The sequence below is a fragment of the Falco biarmicus genome, chromosome 2, assembly GCF_023638135.1.
Source record: "Falco biarmicus isolate bFalBia1 chromosome 2, bFalBia1.pri, whole genome shotgun sequence".
Classification (NCBI taxonomy): Eukaryota; Metazoa; Chordata; class Aves; order Falconiformes; family Falconidae; genus Falco; species Falco biarmicus.
This window is the reverse complement of record NC_079289.1, coordinates 91,054,760-91,073,376: the sequence shown is the minus strand read 5'-3', so window position 1 is coordinate 91,073,376 and position 18,617 is coordinate 91,054,760. Positions and strand designations below refer to the sequence as shown.

Here is an 18,617-nt window from a genome sequence, read left to right as displayed (position 1 = left end):
TGCTGAAACACACGGACGTTTTTTGGATGGAGTACTTATGCATATATCCTAATGTTTCAGATGTTTGGAGGCATATTTGATAATTAAGGAACCGTTATTTTCAATGTCCTGAGCCATACAGGCATTGCGAGCCTCACTGAGCAGCGCCCCCCCCCCCCCCCCCCCCCCCCTTTTTAAGTTGTACTTGGGTCAGCTGGAGTTTTTGCAGGGTATTGAAATACCAGGTTGCACTTTGGTGATGCTGTGTCATGCATGGGGTCTGTACCATCCACTGAATACCAGCTTTTTCCTTTGGCCCCCTCTTTATCTTACTGATCGTGATCTGACTAAATATGCTGTAATAGAATGACATTTTAACTGACAAACACTTATTAAAAACTCTTTTCTGCTTGGAAACGCGCACGGTATGCTGCAAATGTAGTGCAGTGTTAGTGATGAACATACAACTTCTATAACTGGGCAGAACAAATGACTAATCAAAAAAGCACTTTAAGATGTTTGAAAGTTTATTCATAGTAGAAATTTCAGTTTCTTTTGAAGACTACAAAACCTGCCATTAGACAGGAGTACAAGCAATGATATCTTTCCAGAACTGTTCATTGTTACATCCGCAACAGTTCTAATTACACATTAATAGCATGATTGGAACATTTCCTAGATCAGACTTTGAATAAAACGATCATTTAAAGTATTCAGTACAATTTTTCTTTTTCTAAACTAGCATTTCAGTTCTATGACAGCAGTGCCAAGCATCTAACAGATGCCGTTGTAATGGTCTAGAACCAGGTACGATACCACCGGTTTCCTGGAACAGTACCTTAGACTCACTTACATGCCATGCTGAGAAAACTAGTATAAAGTATGATTGTATAGAATTGTAGAAAAATATTTTATCTGTGATTTTGTCATTTTTTAAAAACGTTTTAAGTAGATTTCCCCCCCCGCCCCAACTAGGTTGCAAAATAATTACATCCCTCATAAGTACACCTTCCCTTTGATTAGGTCAAGAGTATCAAGATAAAGCTAATCATTTACATCATTTTCATAAGTGAAAATTCATCTATTAACCATTGCTGCTTACTAAGGACCAGCATACTTTGAATCCTTTCCTTCCAATAATAGAAAAGCACAGCTTTAGTTGGTACACAACATTTACAAAAGCAAAACACACACAAAAAAATCCCAGACACGTAAATCTATTTTCTTAGGCCCTTGACTCTTTAGAAAAAAGTTTTAAATATTCTCTTGAAAAACTCCTTCTAAGTTTCAATACAATGTTATAGTGATTATGAATAAGGAACTTTGCCCTTACTGGATATAGATGGCATTTAACGAGTATTGCAACTACACTCTTCCCTTTGTTCTCTCATGCTCTCACACACAGTAAGTGGTAATTTCACACTGAAAAAAATAAACCATGACCTCCATATAGAAAATTCACCTGTATCTGCAGTTCTCCTTTTTCATCCTCTATGACTCTGTATGCTAGAGTTGCTTGCTGTGCTTTGCAGAACGAGAAGCAGTCCAGCAATGAAATTACACGATGTGTCATGCATACTCACATTCTAATAGAAAGATGCTGAGATTCAAAGAAGCATTATGTGGATTTCTTTATAGCTTCTAAAAACCGCAGCTACAAAAACATAAACGTGAAAGTTGTGAACATGGATCCAAAACAGGAGGTAAGGTATGTAAACCCATGTAAGTTTAGCCTGTAACATACACCTCCTGAACAGGGGGGCCTTTACACCTTGGTTTAGAAAGTAACTTAAAAATACAGTGGATCTAGACTTCAACACATTTGAGTCTGCATGTGCTAAATGGCCCTGTTTTAATAGCATTTAAAATGTTCATCCTGCGCTGCTGTACATGTGACATAGTAGCAACATCTGTGAAGTCTAGACTAAATTAACAGCTTACTTGAGAGTGCAGATACATAAAATGCAGGAGTGAACTTTGCTTTACTATTTGGCTAATGACCAGTGAGCTTGAGGGCCACAAAACATGGCTAAGCTAAGACTACTGAAAACTACTTTTTATTATTTTAACAGGGATATCGCCAACAGCGAGGCAGCTTAACACTTCCACCTTTTGGTCTCCTCGCCAGGTACCTGTGTCTACACGCTTGAGAACACAGGAGAAATTCCTTCCTGAAATGAAATGCTATTACTGACACACTAGCAAGTACTGCTATCCCATTATTTCAACACTATCAGTTTTAAATCTTGTGTGTTGATTAGATATGACAATCTTCTGATTAACACACTTAAAAGCCACTCCAGCAGGTATGGTTTCTAGATTTTGGTAAGCCTGACTTACACTGACTCACAGAGCTGAAAATACATTTTCTGAAAGGTAAGGTTTTACTCAATTCCTCTGGAACTGCAGACACTGTCAAAGAAAAATTAAAATAGCCTTTTTGTGCCTCTACTTAAAGATGTTTGCTGAAGGAAGGGTAGATGCATCTGTACAGCTAAAGGGAACATCAATGCTAGAGCACCAAGTAAGGGAAAAATGCTAACTGCTTGAAAGAGCTGTGCATTCAAATTTCTAAGATGTATGGCAGTTTAAAAAATCCCTGTTCATTAAACCAATTCTGTAACAGTTATATGATGGATTAAATATTTAACTGATTTTTAAGGGCAATAGAAGCGTGATCCTTTGCAAGTTTAACAAAGGAAGCCACCCAAGGAACTCTGAAAAATTTGGGGCAGAAGGAATGCTCTCACATGCATTTACAGCAAATTTGCAGTGTCATAAAGATGATTCTCCCTTTCACAAACCACTGATGATTTTAGGGAAACTAGCAAATTAATCACCGCAAAAGAAATTTAATACCATTAGATCAAGAAGATGTCTTCTTATGCAAAACATAAAATTGCACCTTTTAGTTTTTAAATTGTATTGTTCACATAGAGCTGTTCACCCAGCCAATAGCCATTTTCATATCTGGAATGAGCTGATGTAGCATATAATTTCGGTGGAGTGGGACACTTACTGAATCCAAACACATTCCAGTCCACTTCCTCATGTGGACAATTTGATGTTTCAAGATTAGCCATCAAGATGTGCCTGTAATTACTTAAGACACCAAGAGGCCAAGAGTATTAAAAGTTTACATTGGTATTTAAAATGAGTCTTTCACCAGACTTGTTTCCATCTGGAGAAATGTGAGAACACTCACTCTGCACAGCTTCGTCTTACCTGACTGAGAAAGTATTATTTTCATGGTAAATTATGACCCTGTTCTAACCCCTGACAGGTCTGGATGACTCTTATCTCATTTTGCTTTGGACGTCAGTTAAAGTTATCAGAAAGTAACTGACAGAACATTAGATCCATCAGTTTTGTAACCACAATGAATGCAGTTTAAACCTACTTTTTGCAGGCTGCTGCTTATTAGTGGTCAATATGTTTTGCTTTATCTTCAATGTTGCCTTTCTTCTATAATGCCAACAATTCACTGAACAAATCCTTTACAGCTTAAACAAAAGTCACAGAATAGAGATAAAATATTAACAATGGATTATAAGAATAAACAATATAGAAATGTCCTCTATTAGAAAGTATTTAGCAATGATTCCTGAGTCCAGAGATTAAATGGGAGAGAAAAAAAAGGGGGTGGCAGGGGAACAAGAGTGAGATATGGGGCAAGTTATCTTTTCTCTGGGTTATATTACCTACTGTATACATAGTATGGTGAGAGATCCACTGTTTAAATTTTGAATACTATAAACAGTATCCTGATTTTCATAACATGACATGCAGCGTCAAAAACATGGAAATGTAGAAAAGACATAGGCAAGGAGAAATACATAGTCATAGTATTACATTCAATAGCTGTTTAACAGTCAGGCTTCTTTTAGAGCTGTCCAACAATATCAATTAATCCAGGTGAACTGTTTAATCAGACTTAATTGTCAGAATGATTAATAATATCTAAGTAAAACAAGGCATGTATACATTAAAGAAAACAGCACAGAAATGTACTGCTTGTGAACTGTTTACAAAAACGTACAAAATGTTGGATGGCACAAAGTATATAGTGCTAATATAAACAGATTGTTTAAGCTAAGTGCTTAACATAAACTGTCCATCTCTACCTGTAACAAAGAATATTTTAGGGGGACAAAAAATATTCCTTATAAAAATAATGCTATGTGGTGCAGAGTGCTTTATTCAGTGTATTTTTGACAGAGGTGGCATTCGTAACTCTTCTGGTTTATTCAATCGCGAACATGATCATTTTCATTGTGTTTCCACTTGTCACTCCATTTGAAGCTCCAGTAAGATCAGTAACTTGCCGTCAACAGTTTAAAGCGAGAATAGATGAAAGCAGTAGCAGCAGCAGGAGCAGCAGCATTATAGGTACCAGCTGGGACAGAGTGTGCTTGCAGGTATCTGTCAGATATGTGCTACCTGTCGCCATGATTTGTGCTATCATCTTATACCATGGTACCAAATACCTGGTTGAGGTCACTTCACAGGGCTGTTGAGGTAATTTTTTTTATACCTCTCCTCTGAGCAAGAGTAGAACGGCCGACTGGCTCCAAAACTGGTGACTGATTACGATTCAAAGCAGAGTAAGTAGCTGCCATTGCACCCTGTGGGGCAGAGGGGAAAAAAACCCAAGAAGAGCATGTTGTGACTGATGCACACGCTAGAGATCGCACAGCGCTAAGCGCCAGAGATTGTGAACGACTTTTAGCTTCCAGTCTACTTTCATCTACAAAACAGAAACATAACACTGCATTACTCAAACACCAGCAGTGTCAGGAGTGAGCGATTTTTAGAGTAACAAATAGTTTTCAGATGAATCTAAAGCAATTTTACCTTGCTTAAAAAGCCAAACCCAGAAGGTGTAAGATAGATTGCTAAATTAAGTTCTCTCTCCATGCGTTGTGAGTTAGTTGGGCAATGAAATCCCATCAGTAGGCTGTCTCTGTTTATCACTTATATAACCATTTCTGTTTTCAACAAAACATTTAAAAATCGCCCACATTATTCAGCACATGGAGATTAAAAAAAAAAAAGTTAGGAAGTTGTGAGCTGTGGGATTAGAACTTCCCCCTCTTTCTACTTGTGTTTTTGAATGCTAGAAATTTCTAATAGCTGACTCAGAGTATTAATTATATGCTTCAGATCCCTTTTATGTTGCACAACAGACATTCTTGGATGTAGGACTGAAGGCAGGGTGGAATACAGAGAAGTAGAGTTCAATTATTTTTGATTTCTCTCTGCTTGTTCAAAGTGAAAAAGTTTATCAAGGTCAAAACCAGACTGTGTTTCAAACAGTGCAGAACAGTACAATACCATATTAATTAACACTGCCTTTCTTACTTCTTTTAAACTTACACTGTGATCATGAATATACTATTTTCTTTTAGTCATAGACAATTAACCTCCTCTGAAACTGTAAAATTAGCCAAACTAATTTTCAGCTCCCCTATAGTCACCTGACAACATTTTTCAGTATCAGAAAAATGATTTCTTCTATACTGGTTTCTTAAGGCAGTTAAGCCTCTCAGTGTAAGTCAGTCCACTAAACTTCAAACCTAATAAAATAGAAGTATTTTTCAAATGTATTAAATTTATTCTCCACGAGTGGGTTCTTCTGAAATCCTGTTACATATTACAAGTTCACTTTATAGCTTAGGGAAGCTCCCAGTCACAACGACTTTTAAATAGTATTTAGAGGAAACACATGCTACCATAACTTCTTTTTTAAAAAATCCTTTTGTTTACGCTGGTTTTGGCTAAACAGCAAGCTGAACAAAGACCTGCTTACCTTCACTAAGTGGGGAGCATCCTGCCTGTTCAGCTGGTATTGAGGCAACTGGTCACAGTGAACTATCCAGGGGTGACTAAGAACTTGGGCTGCAGTCAACCTTTGATGGGGGTCAACATGAAGCATTTTTGAAACAAGGTCCTGTCAATAATATACGAAGAGTCAATACAGATAGCAGTAAAACTTCAGCTTTAAAATGGATTATAGTTCAAAACTGCAGATTTTAGCAGTATAAAAATATGTTCATAATGTCAGTTTGAAACAGCTGAAAAGCTACCCAGCAATGCTAACACAGATGTTTGATAACACAACAGGTAGGTATCCAATTAAGTGAGATGAAATACAGAAACATAAAAAATATGCACGTTGGGCTAGAGTAGAGGCCCCACTATGCCAATATTTTACAATGACAAATAGCAGATATGTAGGAAATGAGTACTGGAAAAGGAACAATTAAGAAAACCGAAATGATCCTTCCCTTTGCATGACTTCCTCGGGTCTAAATCTTTCAGCAATTGTGCAGGCTGAAGGCCGAATTTTAGTTCTCGCGCTGGCCATGTACGTACCCTTAGTGTTCTTTACTTCATCCCCTCTGAACTCATTTTGCTGCTTATAATTTTGTTTCCCTCCCCTTCTCAAACACCTTTCACTGTTGTTTCACAATTAAGTTGTGAACCACATGAATAGATGTTTGTTTTTTAACTTCTGCAGAATATATTAATTGAAGGATCCCTGATTTTACTAATAAAATTGTCATATGAGGAAAAAAAGGAATTAGTCTTTCCTCCTTTGTACCATCAGTGAAATGGTACCTTTCATCTGTCACGTCAGTCAACTCTGCTGAGATGAAACACGATATTCTATTTACTGTCCTTACAGCGAAGCGGCTCTTGACATCCGATCAGATTTTCACCTTTGTTCTAGTACACCCTTTTCTACCACCCTTTCTATTCTATATTATCTTTTTCAAATTATGCTAGCAAGAACTGCATACACCAAAATGTTGAAAACAAATTTATACAGCAGCATATTTTATACATGACTTCAGATGACAGTCAGTAAGGGTAAAACCCAAATAACATTTCTACATTAAGCCGTTACCTGTGGAGAAACATATTTAGTTGACTACAACTAGATTTAAGGTAAGTTACCTGAGCAATACTGGACATTTTCATATAAAACATTCTTTGTTTTGTAATTCAAATTCAGAATTTGAATATAAAGATGTTACTAAAAAGGAATCAAAGTTTTTTTCATAACTAATAGGCTTTTGATTCATAGTAGCCTCCCAAATACAACTGAACAGGATAGCACTGAAGGAAAAAAAAGCTGATGATACCACATTAGTGTAAACATGTTATTCTAACAGGTTGATTTGCCAATCAAATGAACGATGTGATTTGTGGGAAAACGGATGAGTTATGAGAACAGCACATTAAAAAGCACATCACAAATCAATTGGCAAGAAAAGCACACGTAAATGATTTTTTAGGAAAACAGCACTTCACTGTAGCTGCACAGAAGAAGCATAAAGGGTACTGCACACTCAAGTTTGGAGTCTATTTGCTGTAAAAAATGTACTTTTCAAACAACAAAAAAAGCATGTAAAATTTTTACTTTGTACAAATGCAGTAAAAAAGTATACTGCTTCAGTGGTTTTTTGTTTCTTAAGTGATACGATACCCTTAAGGCCCAAAAGCTCTTAAAGTCCTTAAAAGAATAAACTGCTTAAATCCTAATGAAAGAGTATGAGATACACTGTCTTTGGGTCAGTTCTTCAGAGTTACCCAACAGAAAAATGTGAAAACCTTTTTTTTTTTTTAGCCTGAATCAGTGGAGCATATGGTAATTATCCTAATAGTCTAAATCAGGATAATGAAAATATCTCTATCATTTTTGGATGTCATGCTTCCACATGAAGTTTTATTACAGCATTTCTCATCATGGATGACCGTGCATGTGTGTGAATATTGATAAAATAATAACTATCCTTGGAAATATAGTGTAACTACTACAGTATAACGCACAGCTAATTTTTCTTCCTACATGCAAGTGACTGTTGAAATGTGGAAAGATCCTAAATGGGAAACAAACTTCTAGGCGCATAAAGGATCAGATCAGTACTTTAAAATAACAATGAGCGGAACTTACCCAATGATATACAATATAACATATACATTATAAGCAACATGTTACATTGCAATCCATTTCTTATCCTCCAAAGGACAAAGCAAATATACTTGCCTTAGCTGTATCTGAAACGGTATTCCAATAACCACCGCTGAGAGAGAACTTTCCACTACCTATTCGGGCCAAAATCTCCTCTGGGGTATCATCAGGACCATTTGCAAAAGGAGTGTAGCTATTTGACCAAACAATTTCAATGTTAATAACTTCCATAACCTGGACCTCAATAGTTATTATAAATCTGATTGCAATATCTAGCAAGTTCAAAATAATTATAAGCAACAGATAGTCAAAAAGTTGTAGAAAGAAATTATTCCTAACACATGAAAATGCATGGCACTGACTACAGATCTGTTATTACTGTATGTATTCCCTCTATATCAGGTCTGGAAACCAGATTTTTCCTACAGCAGTCGAAGTACTGGTGGTTCCCAACTTACACAAAGTATTCCTTAAGCCTTTGTATTTTATTGAAGTTATAAAACAAGCTGTTGTAAATTTAAATGTGAAGGCTTTATGGTGAATCTGAAAAAGAAGAAATGCTCTTTTGATACTAGAAGAAGGTGCAGCAATTTTCGTTGCTTCAGTTTAAGAATTCTTGCTGCTACCAAATATCCACCAAAAAAAAATATTAAAAATGAAATATGTTTATCATTTATTTTAAAATGCCAAAGTGGCAATCTGAATAATGCAGCACAAAAAGATAATCTATTTGGCAGGTGAAATAGCAACTATATTTTGAACTTGCAGAACTATAGCTGAATTTATTATTCGTCATCTTTTATACAATTAATTTATGTTGCAAATATAAATGCATTTTTATTGCACTTATTATATACTAACTGCATCACTTCAAACTATCCACTGGCTGAATTTTGCACACAATCATGCTTCAATGCATTGCAATTATATTTGCAACATGTATGCTGCAGGACATACATGCTGCTTAATCAGCTAGTTTTCACATTTCAATTCTTACTCCTAAATCACCGTAAAGCAGAAATTAAACACCTAAAATAGAGGGGACATAAGAAACCAAGAATTTTTCACATCAGTCCTTGCAAACTTGGATTCTATTGAAGAGAAACCATATTCTAGCCCCACTGAAGCCAAAGCAGAGCCTCATCAGTGCCTCCATAAAAACATCTTCAACAGTGGGCCTATCTTTATTATTTTGTTTATATTGGCTTGCTATTCTACAAAGCAAACTAAAATTACTCTTACCCAGTAAGCATCGTATAAAGTAGAACGCCAAGGCTCCATATGTCACATGCAGCATCATAACCTTGTCTCTTTAAAACCTGGGGGAAACAAATATTTTTTCTGCAAAAAAAATACGCTTAGAAATGCTTTGATTACACCACAAAAATAGAGAGGTCTCAAATTTTTAGTGCATACAAAGTGATTTCACTTGTTACACAAGAATGAAACAAATAACTAGCAAAAAAATCCCATCAGAATAAATCAAGGCATATAAGCTATCCTGGTATTTACCTCTGGTGCAACAAAATTTGCTGTGTAACACGGAGTCATCAGAAGACCATTTTCTGCTCGCAGTTGTTTTGCAAAGCCAAAATCACAAATTCGAATTGATTCTGGATTACCAGATTCGTCAACATAAAGAATATTGCTGGGCTTCAGGTCTCTATGAACAACCTAAAAATTTAAACCAAAACACAAAATACAGTAAGCTAAATGTATGAGAAGCTTTATATTATAAAGCTTTCATATATATATATATATATATAAATTCTGCTACTAAATTTCAGATCTCCCATCAGCAATCGGTTTCCAGATTTCCAGCTTCTAACATCAGCCAGCTGCAGTATTCTGATGCTCAGTGGTGTCTATAGAGTACTACAATTCTGCTAAGAAACTCTAGCCATAAAGCCTGCTCCACACATCCCACTCCCCCCACTTCGTTTGTACAGATGGTTCCAGATGTCTTGTTCCAATGGGCATATATATCTATTTCCTATTTTAACATGGATACCTACAAGGCTCTGTAAATCAGAACCCTTTGGCTAGTAACACCTTTTTGAGTCATGGATGTCCCTAGGTGCTGATGGGCCACCATGCTAAGTAACCACAAATCAGTTACTGCTGGAGTAACTGTTTATATTCTGTTCTCTTCATTCAAATAATCTGAACTAACCTCAGTGCAAACATTTAAGGTCTGATTAAGGAGGAATTTTAATACAGTCCTGCCAAAAAATAACAAAATATCAGAGGTATTCTCCTAATGGACTGGCATGCCAAAAAAAAGCCCGTACTGGTTCCCAAGTGGCTGTTTTGTAGGGGCTTCAGAAGTAAAATGCTTGACAAAAACTGTAGAAGCTGCCAACGTTCAGGCAAAATGAATCTGATCTTACTTCAAGCTATGTTGTAAAACAAGCCTTAATAAAACCTGGAATGCACATGGACAGTCTTCGAAATCAGATTACCTGTTACATTTTCTTCACAAGACAAATTAGCCTAAAGCCTCTAGAGCCTTTGCTCTCTCTAAAGAAAAGGGTATATACTGCTGTAACACAGAAGAGTGGATCTAAATGTCTTCTGTTAAATATTTAAAGAGACCTGCTATGAAGGCCTTTATCCTCCTGATTGTCCTATGTATTTGACAAGTATTAAACATAGCTTTTCATAGTTAAATTTGAACGGAAGAAATTGTGGTGAAATATTTCAAGAAGGCAACCACATCAGAACAAGAAGATACCCCAAAACTCCTGCAAGCAAGTGATGTGCAGAATTAGAAGCTCTACGCACTCTCCCAGAAAGCGAGCAGCATTTCAGGAAGGCGAGTAATACAAGACCAAGCAGCAAAAGACTGCAGAGGTCTGCGGATTGTAGAGCCACTTAACACAGTAAGTGTATTTAGTACAGGCTTTTTCAGCATGCAAATATTTTTCAATTCCCAGAGTTAGCAAAACAAATACTTAAAATTCTGGAAATAAGAACCTTGTAAGCTGAAATATACAAACGATATTAAAGAATATGAGTCGGAACAGTAGATGTTAAGGGGAACATCCTGGCTTCAGATGTCAGTTTCTGAGAGAACTGGCTCCCGACAGCCCTCATTTTTTAGTCTTTTGATAGATTAGAATTCTTTTTCTCTAAGTAATGTATGAAACAACCTTTACTGCTCCAGGAGGCAGAAGAAAAAACCCACAGTTTTATTCTATTTGATAGTGTGTTGTTTTTTTTTTTAAATAGATCTTGAAAGGGGTAGAAAGGAAAAGATGACCAATAGAAGCAGCAAAGAGCTGGGGATTTGGCAGACTGTTTCAAGAACAGTCTTGAGCTGTATTTTTTTTTTGGAAGAAGGGGAAGCAATTCTCAAGTGGGAGGAAGTGTAACAGTCCAGTTCAAATCCAAATGCCAGCTCCCAAGCAATCAGAATATTTATGTCAAAGGTCAGATAAAACACCTTCCTGTATTAAGCTGTTTTCCCAAAGGTGAATTTTAAAAAGATAGCAGATTGTTTTAGATTACACTGATATTTTACACAGAAATAACATTTTATTTTAGAGCAACAGAGGAGAACAAAACAATATGCAGAATCTTTCAGTTCTTTATTTCTCAACATCATATTTTTGATTAGCAGTCTCAATCATCTACCAGCTTGCAGAATTATTCTGCTCCAGCATGACACGATACCTCTTGTTTATCCTTTTTATGATGTCTATTGTGTTGACCCTTACTTGTTTTATGCTAGCCTTAATACTTTTAGAATGGTTTGGGTGAGAATTGGAAGTATTGCTTTACCCTGAAGAGAAGGATTTAATTCCTTGCATATCTAATTTTTCAACTCAAAAGTATCCTATGAATTTCTACGAGGAAACTCCTTCTGGGAGAGGTTGTGGAGACTACACACAGATTGAGTCTGTCAAACCAGTTATTACCTAATACCATATTCATATGAGCTCCTCCAGTGTCCGTAGGAGCTACAAAAGTAAAATCCACCAAAGACAAGAACTCTTCCAGCAGACAAAAACTAGACTGTTGAAGTGCTCACTATTTACATATATGCCCATCTTTCCTGGTGAAGCGTACTTAACACAAGATGACTCAAAAATTTCCAAAAGTAAAGGTTCCAAACACTGTGTGATCTAATGCAAGTTAAAATGCCAATACTTACAGACATCTACAGTAAAGAAACACAAGGCCCCTAAAATCCCTTAACTGAAGCAAGGATACTGGGCCTTTTTTTGGCCCCATGTGGTAAGAGTGAACCAAGTTATGATTTGTGATATTCTATTCTTTATATTTCCACACAGAATGTATTGAGGTTTTTTCATAATTCCCATGGATGCTGCTGGCCAAGGATTCTAGTCCTGTGCACACAGGCTCAAAAAAACCCACACACGTAAGCAAGTGACTGAAGAAAATGATGAATCACAGAATAAGATACACCAGATAACTTTGATCATAATTTTTCTGAAATAGCAGCTCCCAAAAATGGCAATGCGTAAGGAATTGTTATTTGTTTCTTAAGATAATTTTAGTGCTGTATGTTCCAAAGCATGTTTTCTTGGGTAACAATATTAGGTGTTAGCAGCGTGACTTTTTCCTTGCACCCTTACTTTCTGCTTTTTCTCAAAGCACCCTTTTTCTTGTTTACTTAAAAATGCAACATGACTTGTCATTCTTGCCATGCAACTGTCACGCTGGCCTTGTCTATCTTTGAACTGCTTCCTTTGTCTCCAAATTTGCGCTAATTCTCTTTCTCCTAACAGTCCACTACAACTTCCTGACCCTATGATGCAGAGGTTACAAGTCATACATCATGCTCTTTAAAACCAAGAAGTAGAAGAAGTTTTAAGTGTGGTAGGTGGAAAATAAACCTCCAGGGTCTGTCACAGGATGGGGTTGGAATTACAACTTCTTGACTTACTTCCTCTCAAATCCTCTCTATTAGTCATTATCTGCACGTTCCACAGAACTCCTGACAGACTGCATGAAGGACACCAGAAACATTTGCATCATCTCCATTATCTGGACATCTACACAGCTGATGAGGAGGAATGTTTTGATTGCAACACAAATTCCTGCTTCAATGAAATTATTCACAAAAAATTAACTACCACACAGAAGAACATATCAAAATACGAGTTTATACTTCCGAAAGAGAATGTTAACATCTATAAGCATTTTTTCTGAGATGAAAACTTACCCCTTGTGCATGAAGATATTCAACTGTTTTTGTTATTGTGAACAGAACAGCACTAGCTTCTCGTTCTGAGAAAAATTTTTGCCTAAGAATTTTATCCAGAAGTTCTCCTCCTTTCATAAGTTCTGTTACTACGTATACATATTTTCCATCATCATACACCTGCAAAAAGTACATAAAGATGTAAACTTCAAAATATTTATTCTCTGCTGTCTTGCTTTGAAATGCAAAGAGGTAGTGCAGATGGGTCCATAAGATGTTTTCATCAATTGTTTTTCCCATATTTCTCACCCCATACACTAACCTGCAGTTTTCCCCCCCACAGTTTTACTGAAACAAATTAAACTAGACATGGGAGAAATTAAGTAGTAGTAATAATGGAAACTAGTCTAATTAAGGCAAAACAAGAGCTAATTCTAGAAGCGATTACCGCACCAAATTACAAATATGAACAGAGATCATTCCAACTGAACAGTCAGAGAAAAAAAAACCAAGGAAAAAACCCCTAAAATTCACCTCAAATAGCCTCTGGGAAACACTGAAGTTAATACATACAAAGCTGCTGTGATAAAAGCCTACAACTTATACAGTACTCTGCACATAAAGCCCATAAAAAAGTCTAAAAGTTTTTGAAAATGCATATTTTAGCCTTTAGTTCTAGTTATAAAAATGGCTTAGTTTTTGCAAGGCTTCTTATCTTCCAGGCAATGATAGTTGAGAATTATGTATACCGTCACCAGGGGGCACTACAGACTGAACTAAACCGAAACATGTTTTAAGGTCTATTAAGCACTTAAATTTCAGTTGAACTTTCTTGGGAGCTTTAACTTAACCCAGAAAGTCGTTTCTGCTTTAACGAAACCTTTGACAGACTGTTCCCTATTTTTATTTCAACCTATTTTTTATGGTGATGTTGGAATCGTTCTCTTCAGTAATAAATGTGAAATAAAAACTAACTTGCGTTTAAGTAGAAATAATCGTCCGAGTTGTAGTAAAATGAAGTTAGGAATAGATATCAGGTAAATTAAAAAAAAGTTTTAATCCCAATTTCCTTGTCTTAAGCTACCCGGAAAATACAAGCCACTAAAGTTCTAAGCTTCGAAATTTCTGTGCTCTTAACTATACTAAAAGGATTTATTTTCTCACCAAATTAAAAAAAAAAAAGTGAGAGTGTTAAAGACAATTCTACAGCCTTTACAAGCTTATGATCTTAAGGAGAGGAAGACATGATGGGTTTATATGTTCTCATTTTCTCAGCAATTTTCCCCCCCTGAAATATAAATTACTGATAATCTGAATGTACTTGTATTAAGACTTCAAATATTACACAGTATTAATAAGCAGAATTATCTAATTCTAGATAGTAAAATGGCATTTTAGATTGTTTTGTCCAATAGGCATGCTCCCTCTAACCCTGATAGTAACATGAGGAAAATACTAATTTCATTTAACATGACAGAGCACACACATCTCAAATACTGCAGGGAGCATTCAAGCAAAATTTGCATTTGATTACTATTTTATGTGCTACCCCTTGCTGGTCCCATCTGCAAGCCAAAAAAATCCAACAACCCCACCCCAACCAAACCATTCCCCTTGCACGAATTTCTCCAATGGTATCAGCAATTTAGTTTTTTGCACTAAATAAATACTACTGAAGTATTCTTCACAGTTAGGTGTACAGTATTGTGCTGAGATCATTAAGGTGATGTTGACACATGCCAGTAGCATGACACATGACATCATTCAGTATGTCTTCTCTACCAGGCAAACTGGAAGAAACTATAGTGAGAAACAGATGTAGGCACATGAACAAAATATAATAAAATGGAGAAAAAGAACATTGTTTTTGTGAAGTAAGATTTCACATACATATTAGGAGGGTTTTTTTGAACTCATAAATGAGCACTTGGACAGGGAGACTGGATATACCGTATTCAAATGCTTCTGAAAAGCTTCTTTAGCCAATGCTTTAAATAACTCAAAAGAGGACAAAAGTTCTGTTATAGAACAGTAACTTAATAGGTAAAAAGGGTAAAATACTATAATGGTCTGGTACAGGAAGTTTCTAGGTAATGGTTTGTTGGAAGCTGTGTGCTTCCTCCATTCTTTCACTGTTTCCTAGGCATCCACTAACGGCCACTGTCAGAAGCAGGATACTGGATAAGAAGAACATCTGATTTAGTACAATATAGCTCCTTCTTTTGTTTATAAACTGTAACTGAAAAAGACCAGTGATAACAATCGGAAGAAAAAAACCCAGAGGACTGTACATTGCAGAAAGTTTGGTCTTTTGAATATCCATTGTAAATTACATAAAAAGGCTGAGTGAGAATGAAAATTTCCAGCCTAAGCTAAAATTCAAATATTACTGCATGTATTCTTCAAATACAAGAAAAGAAAGAAATTATTTCTGATAGAATAGTAATTCCCAAAGGCATGCACTTAAATGCCAAAACGGTTTATTTTGGCATTTCAAAAAAGAAACATTTAAATTTTGGTGTGAAACTGAATGAAAAATTGAGTCAAATCAACATTAAGTTTTATTTGTATAATAACTCATGGTGTTCTTGAGTTCAAGGCCTGAAGGCCAAGTACTCCTTATTCTGTCCTCTGAAAACTGTAATAGCACACCACTGTATTGTGGGATATGCAAGCAATCAGCCCCATGCATCTATGTTGAGACAGTGAAAACTTAGAACAATGTTAAATTCTACAGTGGTGGATATTATATAAGTTTCTATTACATATGAATCCTTTACCTCGTTCCTACACTGGACATACTTCCATAAACTCTGCCTGGGGAACTGATCTGAAGTAGAAGTGATAATTACAGCCTACTGTTGTTCTTCTGTGGACTTTTTTTTTTTTGTCTCCTTTTGCTGTTTGTGTATTAGTGTTGGTGTGTGAATGAAAGATGGCTCCTGCTAGAAGATGACCGATGATGATGAAGAATTCATCACAAAGTAAAACTATTCAGCATACATTGGTAACTTTTCAAGGCCGCCTGGATTTCTCTGCTCTCAATGTAAAATACTCATAATGCTGAAGTTCAGGTAAGTACTCACATTCCTGTTTGTCGTCATGCCTAAATAGCATATTTTCTATTATGAATTAAAGGAACACATAAACCTAGCATGCAGCACTAAAAGCAATATGAATGGTGATGCAGGTTCTGTGTTAGCACAATTGCTTTCAGGTAGCTTCATTGTCTAACTACACAAGGCAGAAAAAAACAGAAAGAGGGATTGTAATTATGGTATCTAGTTTGCAATAAGGTAAGCTCCATGGTGTGCTCCCTTGCATATCTGACTTGCTTTATTCTCCTAAGAAAGAACCAAACTACATGACTTTGATAAAGTGAAGACAGATTATAGTAGGAGAAGCACTTCAGGCGGAGTTCTTCAGTACTCATGTCCACAGTATTGACAAGCTTCTGTTTCAATGACTTCAAAACGTATGAGAACCTCCCTTCAGCTCAGCTTCCTGGAAATGGTTAGCTCTTTTGCTTGAGATTTGGTTTTGGGAACCAGAATACTTTCCTGCAGACTAAGTCATTAAGCATATGCCTTTTTAATTTTTAATCTTCTTTAATGCATAATCAAGGAGAGAAAGAATTTTTCTGTTAGATCGTGAGAATCTACTGTTCACCATGAAAAACCTCTATTTTATAACTTACGATATTTTTTGCTTTTTATGGTCAAAGCATTTCCATGGTCCGAGCAAATAATAATAATAATAATAATAAAATAGCTAATCTTCCATAAAGACCAGGTAAAGATTCTAGGTAGAGAAAAAAGTGATGGCCATGGATATGAAGAGATGCTGTCCACCACTGAGTAATACTCGTTACTGTCCATGAAAATTACTTTGGGTATTGTGCTAACAGTGAGTCCTCAGTTATACAATAATGTATTTTAAAATTGCTTTTGGCTGATGTAAACAGAAATAGATTTGAAGTTAACTAAGCAATCAAAAAACTTGCTTGTTCCTTTAAAAGTACAGCTAATGTTAAATGAATTAATTATTCCTGTACTAGGATTTATGAAGGATGAATTATTTGACTGCTTAGGATTATGTTGTACCAAAATATAAGCATCTTAACGAAGTGAAATGCAATTATAATACACTAAAGGATCTCTTTAACACACTACTTACATCTTTTAGGGTAATAATATTTGGATGCTGCCCATAGCGCAGTAAGATTTCAATCTCCTCTGTTGGATCTCTTTTACTCTTGTCAATAATCTATAACAGCAAATAGATACATAGGCATAATTCTTTTGGTGAATATTATATAGTGTAACATTTTGGTGTGCATATTAACAGAAACAGATAAGCAATATCTATTGTTGTTGGTAAAGGGCACGGATTATAACCAAAACAAAGTTTGTTAAATTAGAACAGCAAGGCAAAGCAAAAAAACGTTGGAACAACATGGTAAAATCTCTCAGTTGAAAACAATTTTGGAGGACAAGTGATCCGATCCCTCAGGCTGTGATAAATAACGTAAGGCTGTTTAGTAGATAAGGCTTCAGTCATGCATCATGTAATAACATTGTAAGTTCCTAATTTGACACGAGATACTGGTTTGATGACGCTAATGAACTGATTTTCACAAAGCTAATCTCAAACAAATATTAGTGCAGCAAAAGACAAAGCAGGAGAGCAAAGGAAAAAAAAGAAAGAAAAAGGAAAAAATTCTGAGTTAATTCAGACAAGCATTCCATTATGAAAGTCATTTGAATCTCTGGAGGCTTGCTATCGGGCTCTGAAGTTCTCCCTGTGCAAACAAGCAAAATATTTTGTCCTACTTAATAAATACTCTAATTCTTCTCCTTTTTTTCTCTCCTTCTAAACTGTAGAATTTCCTCTAATGTCTTCTCTGTCTCTGCCTTACCCCTTCTTCCTCTTGACATCCTTAAACCCTACTGCTACCAGCACCATCCTAACACATTGAACACTGATGATGTTATTCTTTCTTCATTACTCCTTGAGGAAAAAAAGCCGCAACACAGGCAACAGAAAAGTGAGGCAATCTTCACAATAAATATAACGGCTTAAAGAATTAATATCTATGCCAGTACTTTCTTCCAGTTTCAAGAAATTACTTCAAATTGCAAGCACATAATTCAAATCTGTTCCTAGTCAGAATCAGAACAAAGACAACTATGTAAGTACCAAACTGAAATTGGAGGGTTTCCCAGTAGACAATCTGTGTGCAAGGACACAGCAAAACATACCTAATTTGTCTTTGAATTTTACATATTTAATTAGTAAACTGTTCAACAATTCAAAAAGAGAACTGCCTCACAGTACAGGATTTAAAACCCGCCGCCCCCCTCCCCCCAAGTCTGCTAATCCATACTTCTGCTTTCATAGTCACTATTCAGCCCCACAGTGTCATACAGAAAGACAAAAAAACTTATCATTTCACTTCTGGGAACTCCACCGATTCCAGCTAAGAATTTA

The 18,617-nt window shown here is 36.0% G+C and overlaps 1 protein-coding gene across 4 annotated transcripts in view; it reads right to left on the bottom strand.

Annotated features, from left to right (window-relative positions):
- Positions 1 to 488: 488 nt before the first annotated feature.
- Positions 489 to 18,617, bottom strand: part of RPS6KA3 (ribosomal protein S6 kinase A3) — an 80,355-nt gene continuing 62,226 nt past the window's right edge. For all 4 annotated transcript variants that reach the window (XM_056327153.1, XM_056327154.1, XM_056327156.1 and 1 more), the window contains 7 exons: positions 17,304 to 17,393; positions 13,149 to 13,307; positions 9,470 to 9,631; positions 9,200 to 9,276; positions 8,033 to 8,150; positions 5,789 to 5,929; positions 489 to 4,604 (listed from right to left, as the gene is read on the bottom strand). In XM_056327153.1, coding sequence (XP_056183128.1) covers positions 4,482 to 4,604; positions 5,789 to 5,929; positions 8,033 to 8,150; positions 9,200 to 9,276; positions 9,470 to 9,631; positions 13,149 to 13,307; positions 17,304 to 17,393 — 870 coding nt within the window. In that variant the 3' untranslated portion in view covers positions 489 to 4,481. The remainder of the gene's footprint in view (positions 4,605 to 5,788; positions 5,930 to 8,032; positions 8,151 to 9,199; positions 9,277 to 9,469; positions 9,632 to 13,148; positions 13,308 to 17,303; positions 17,394 to 18,617) is intronic.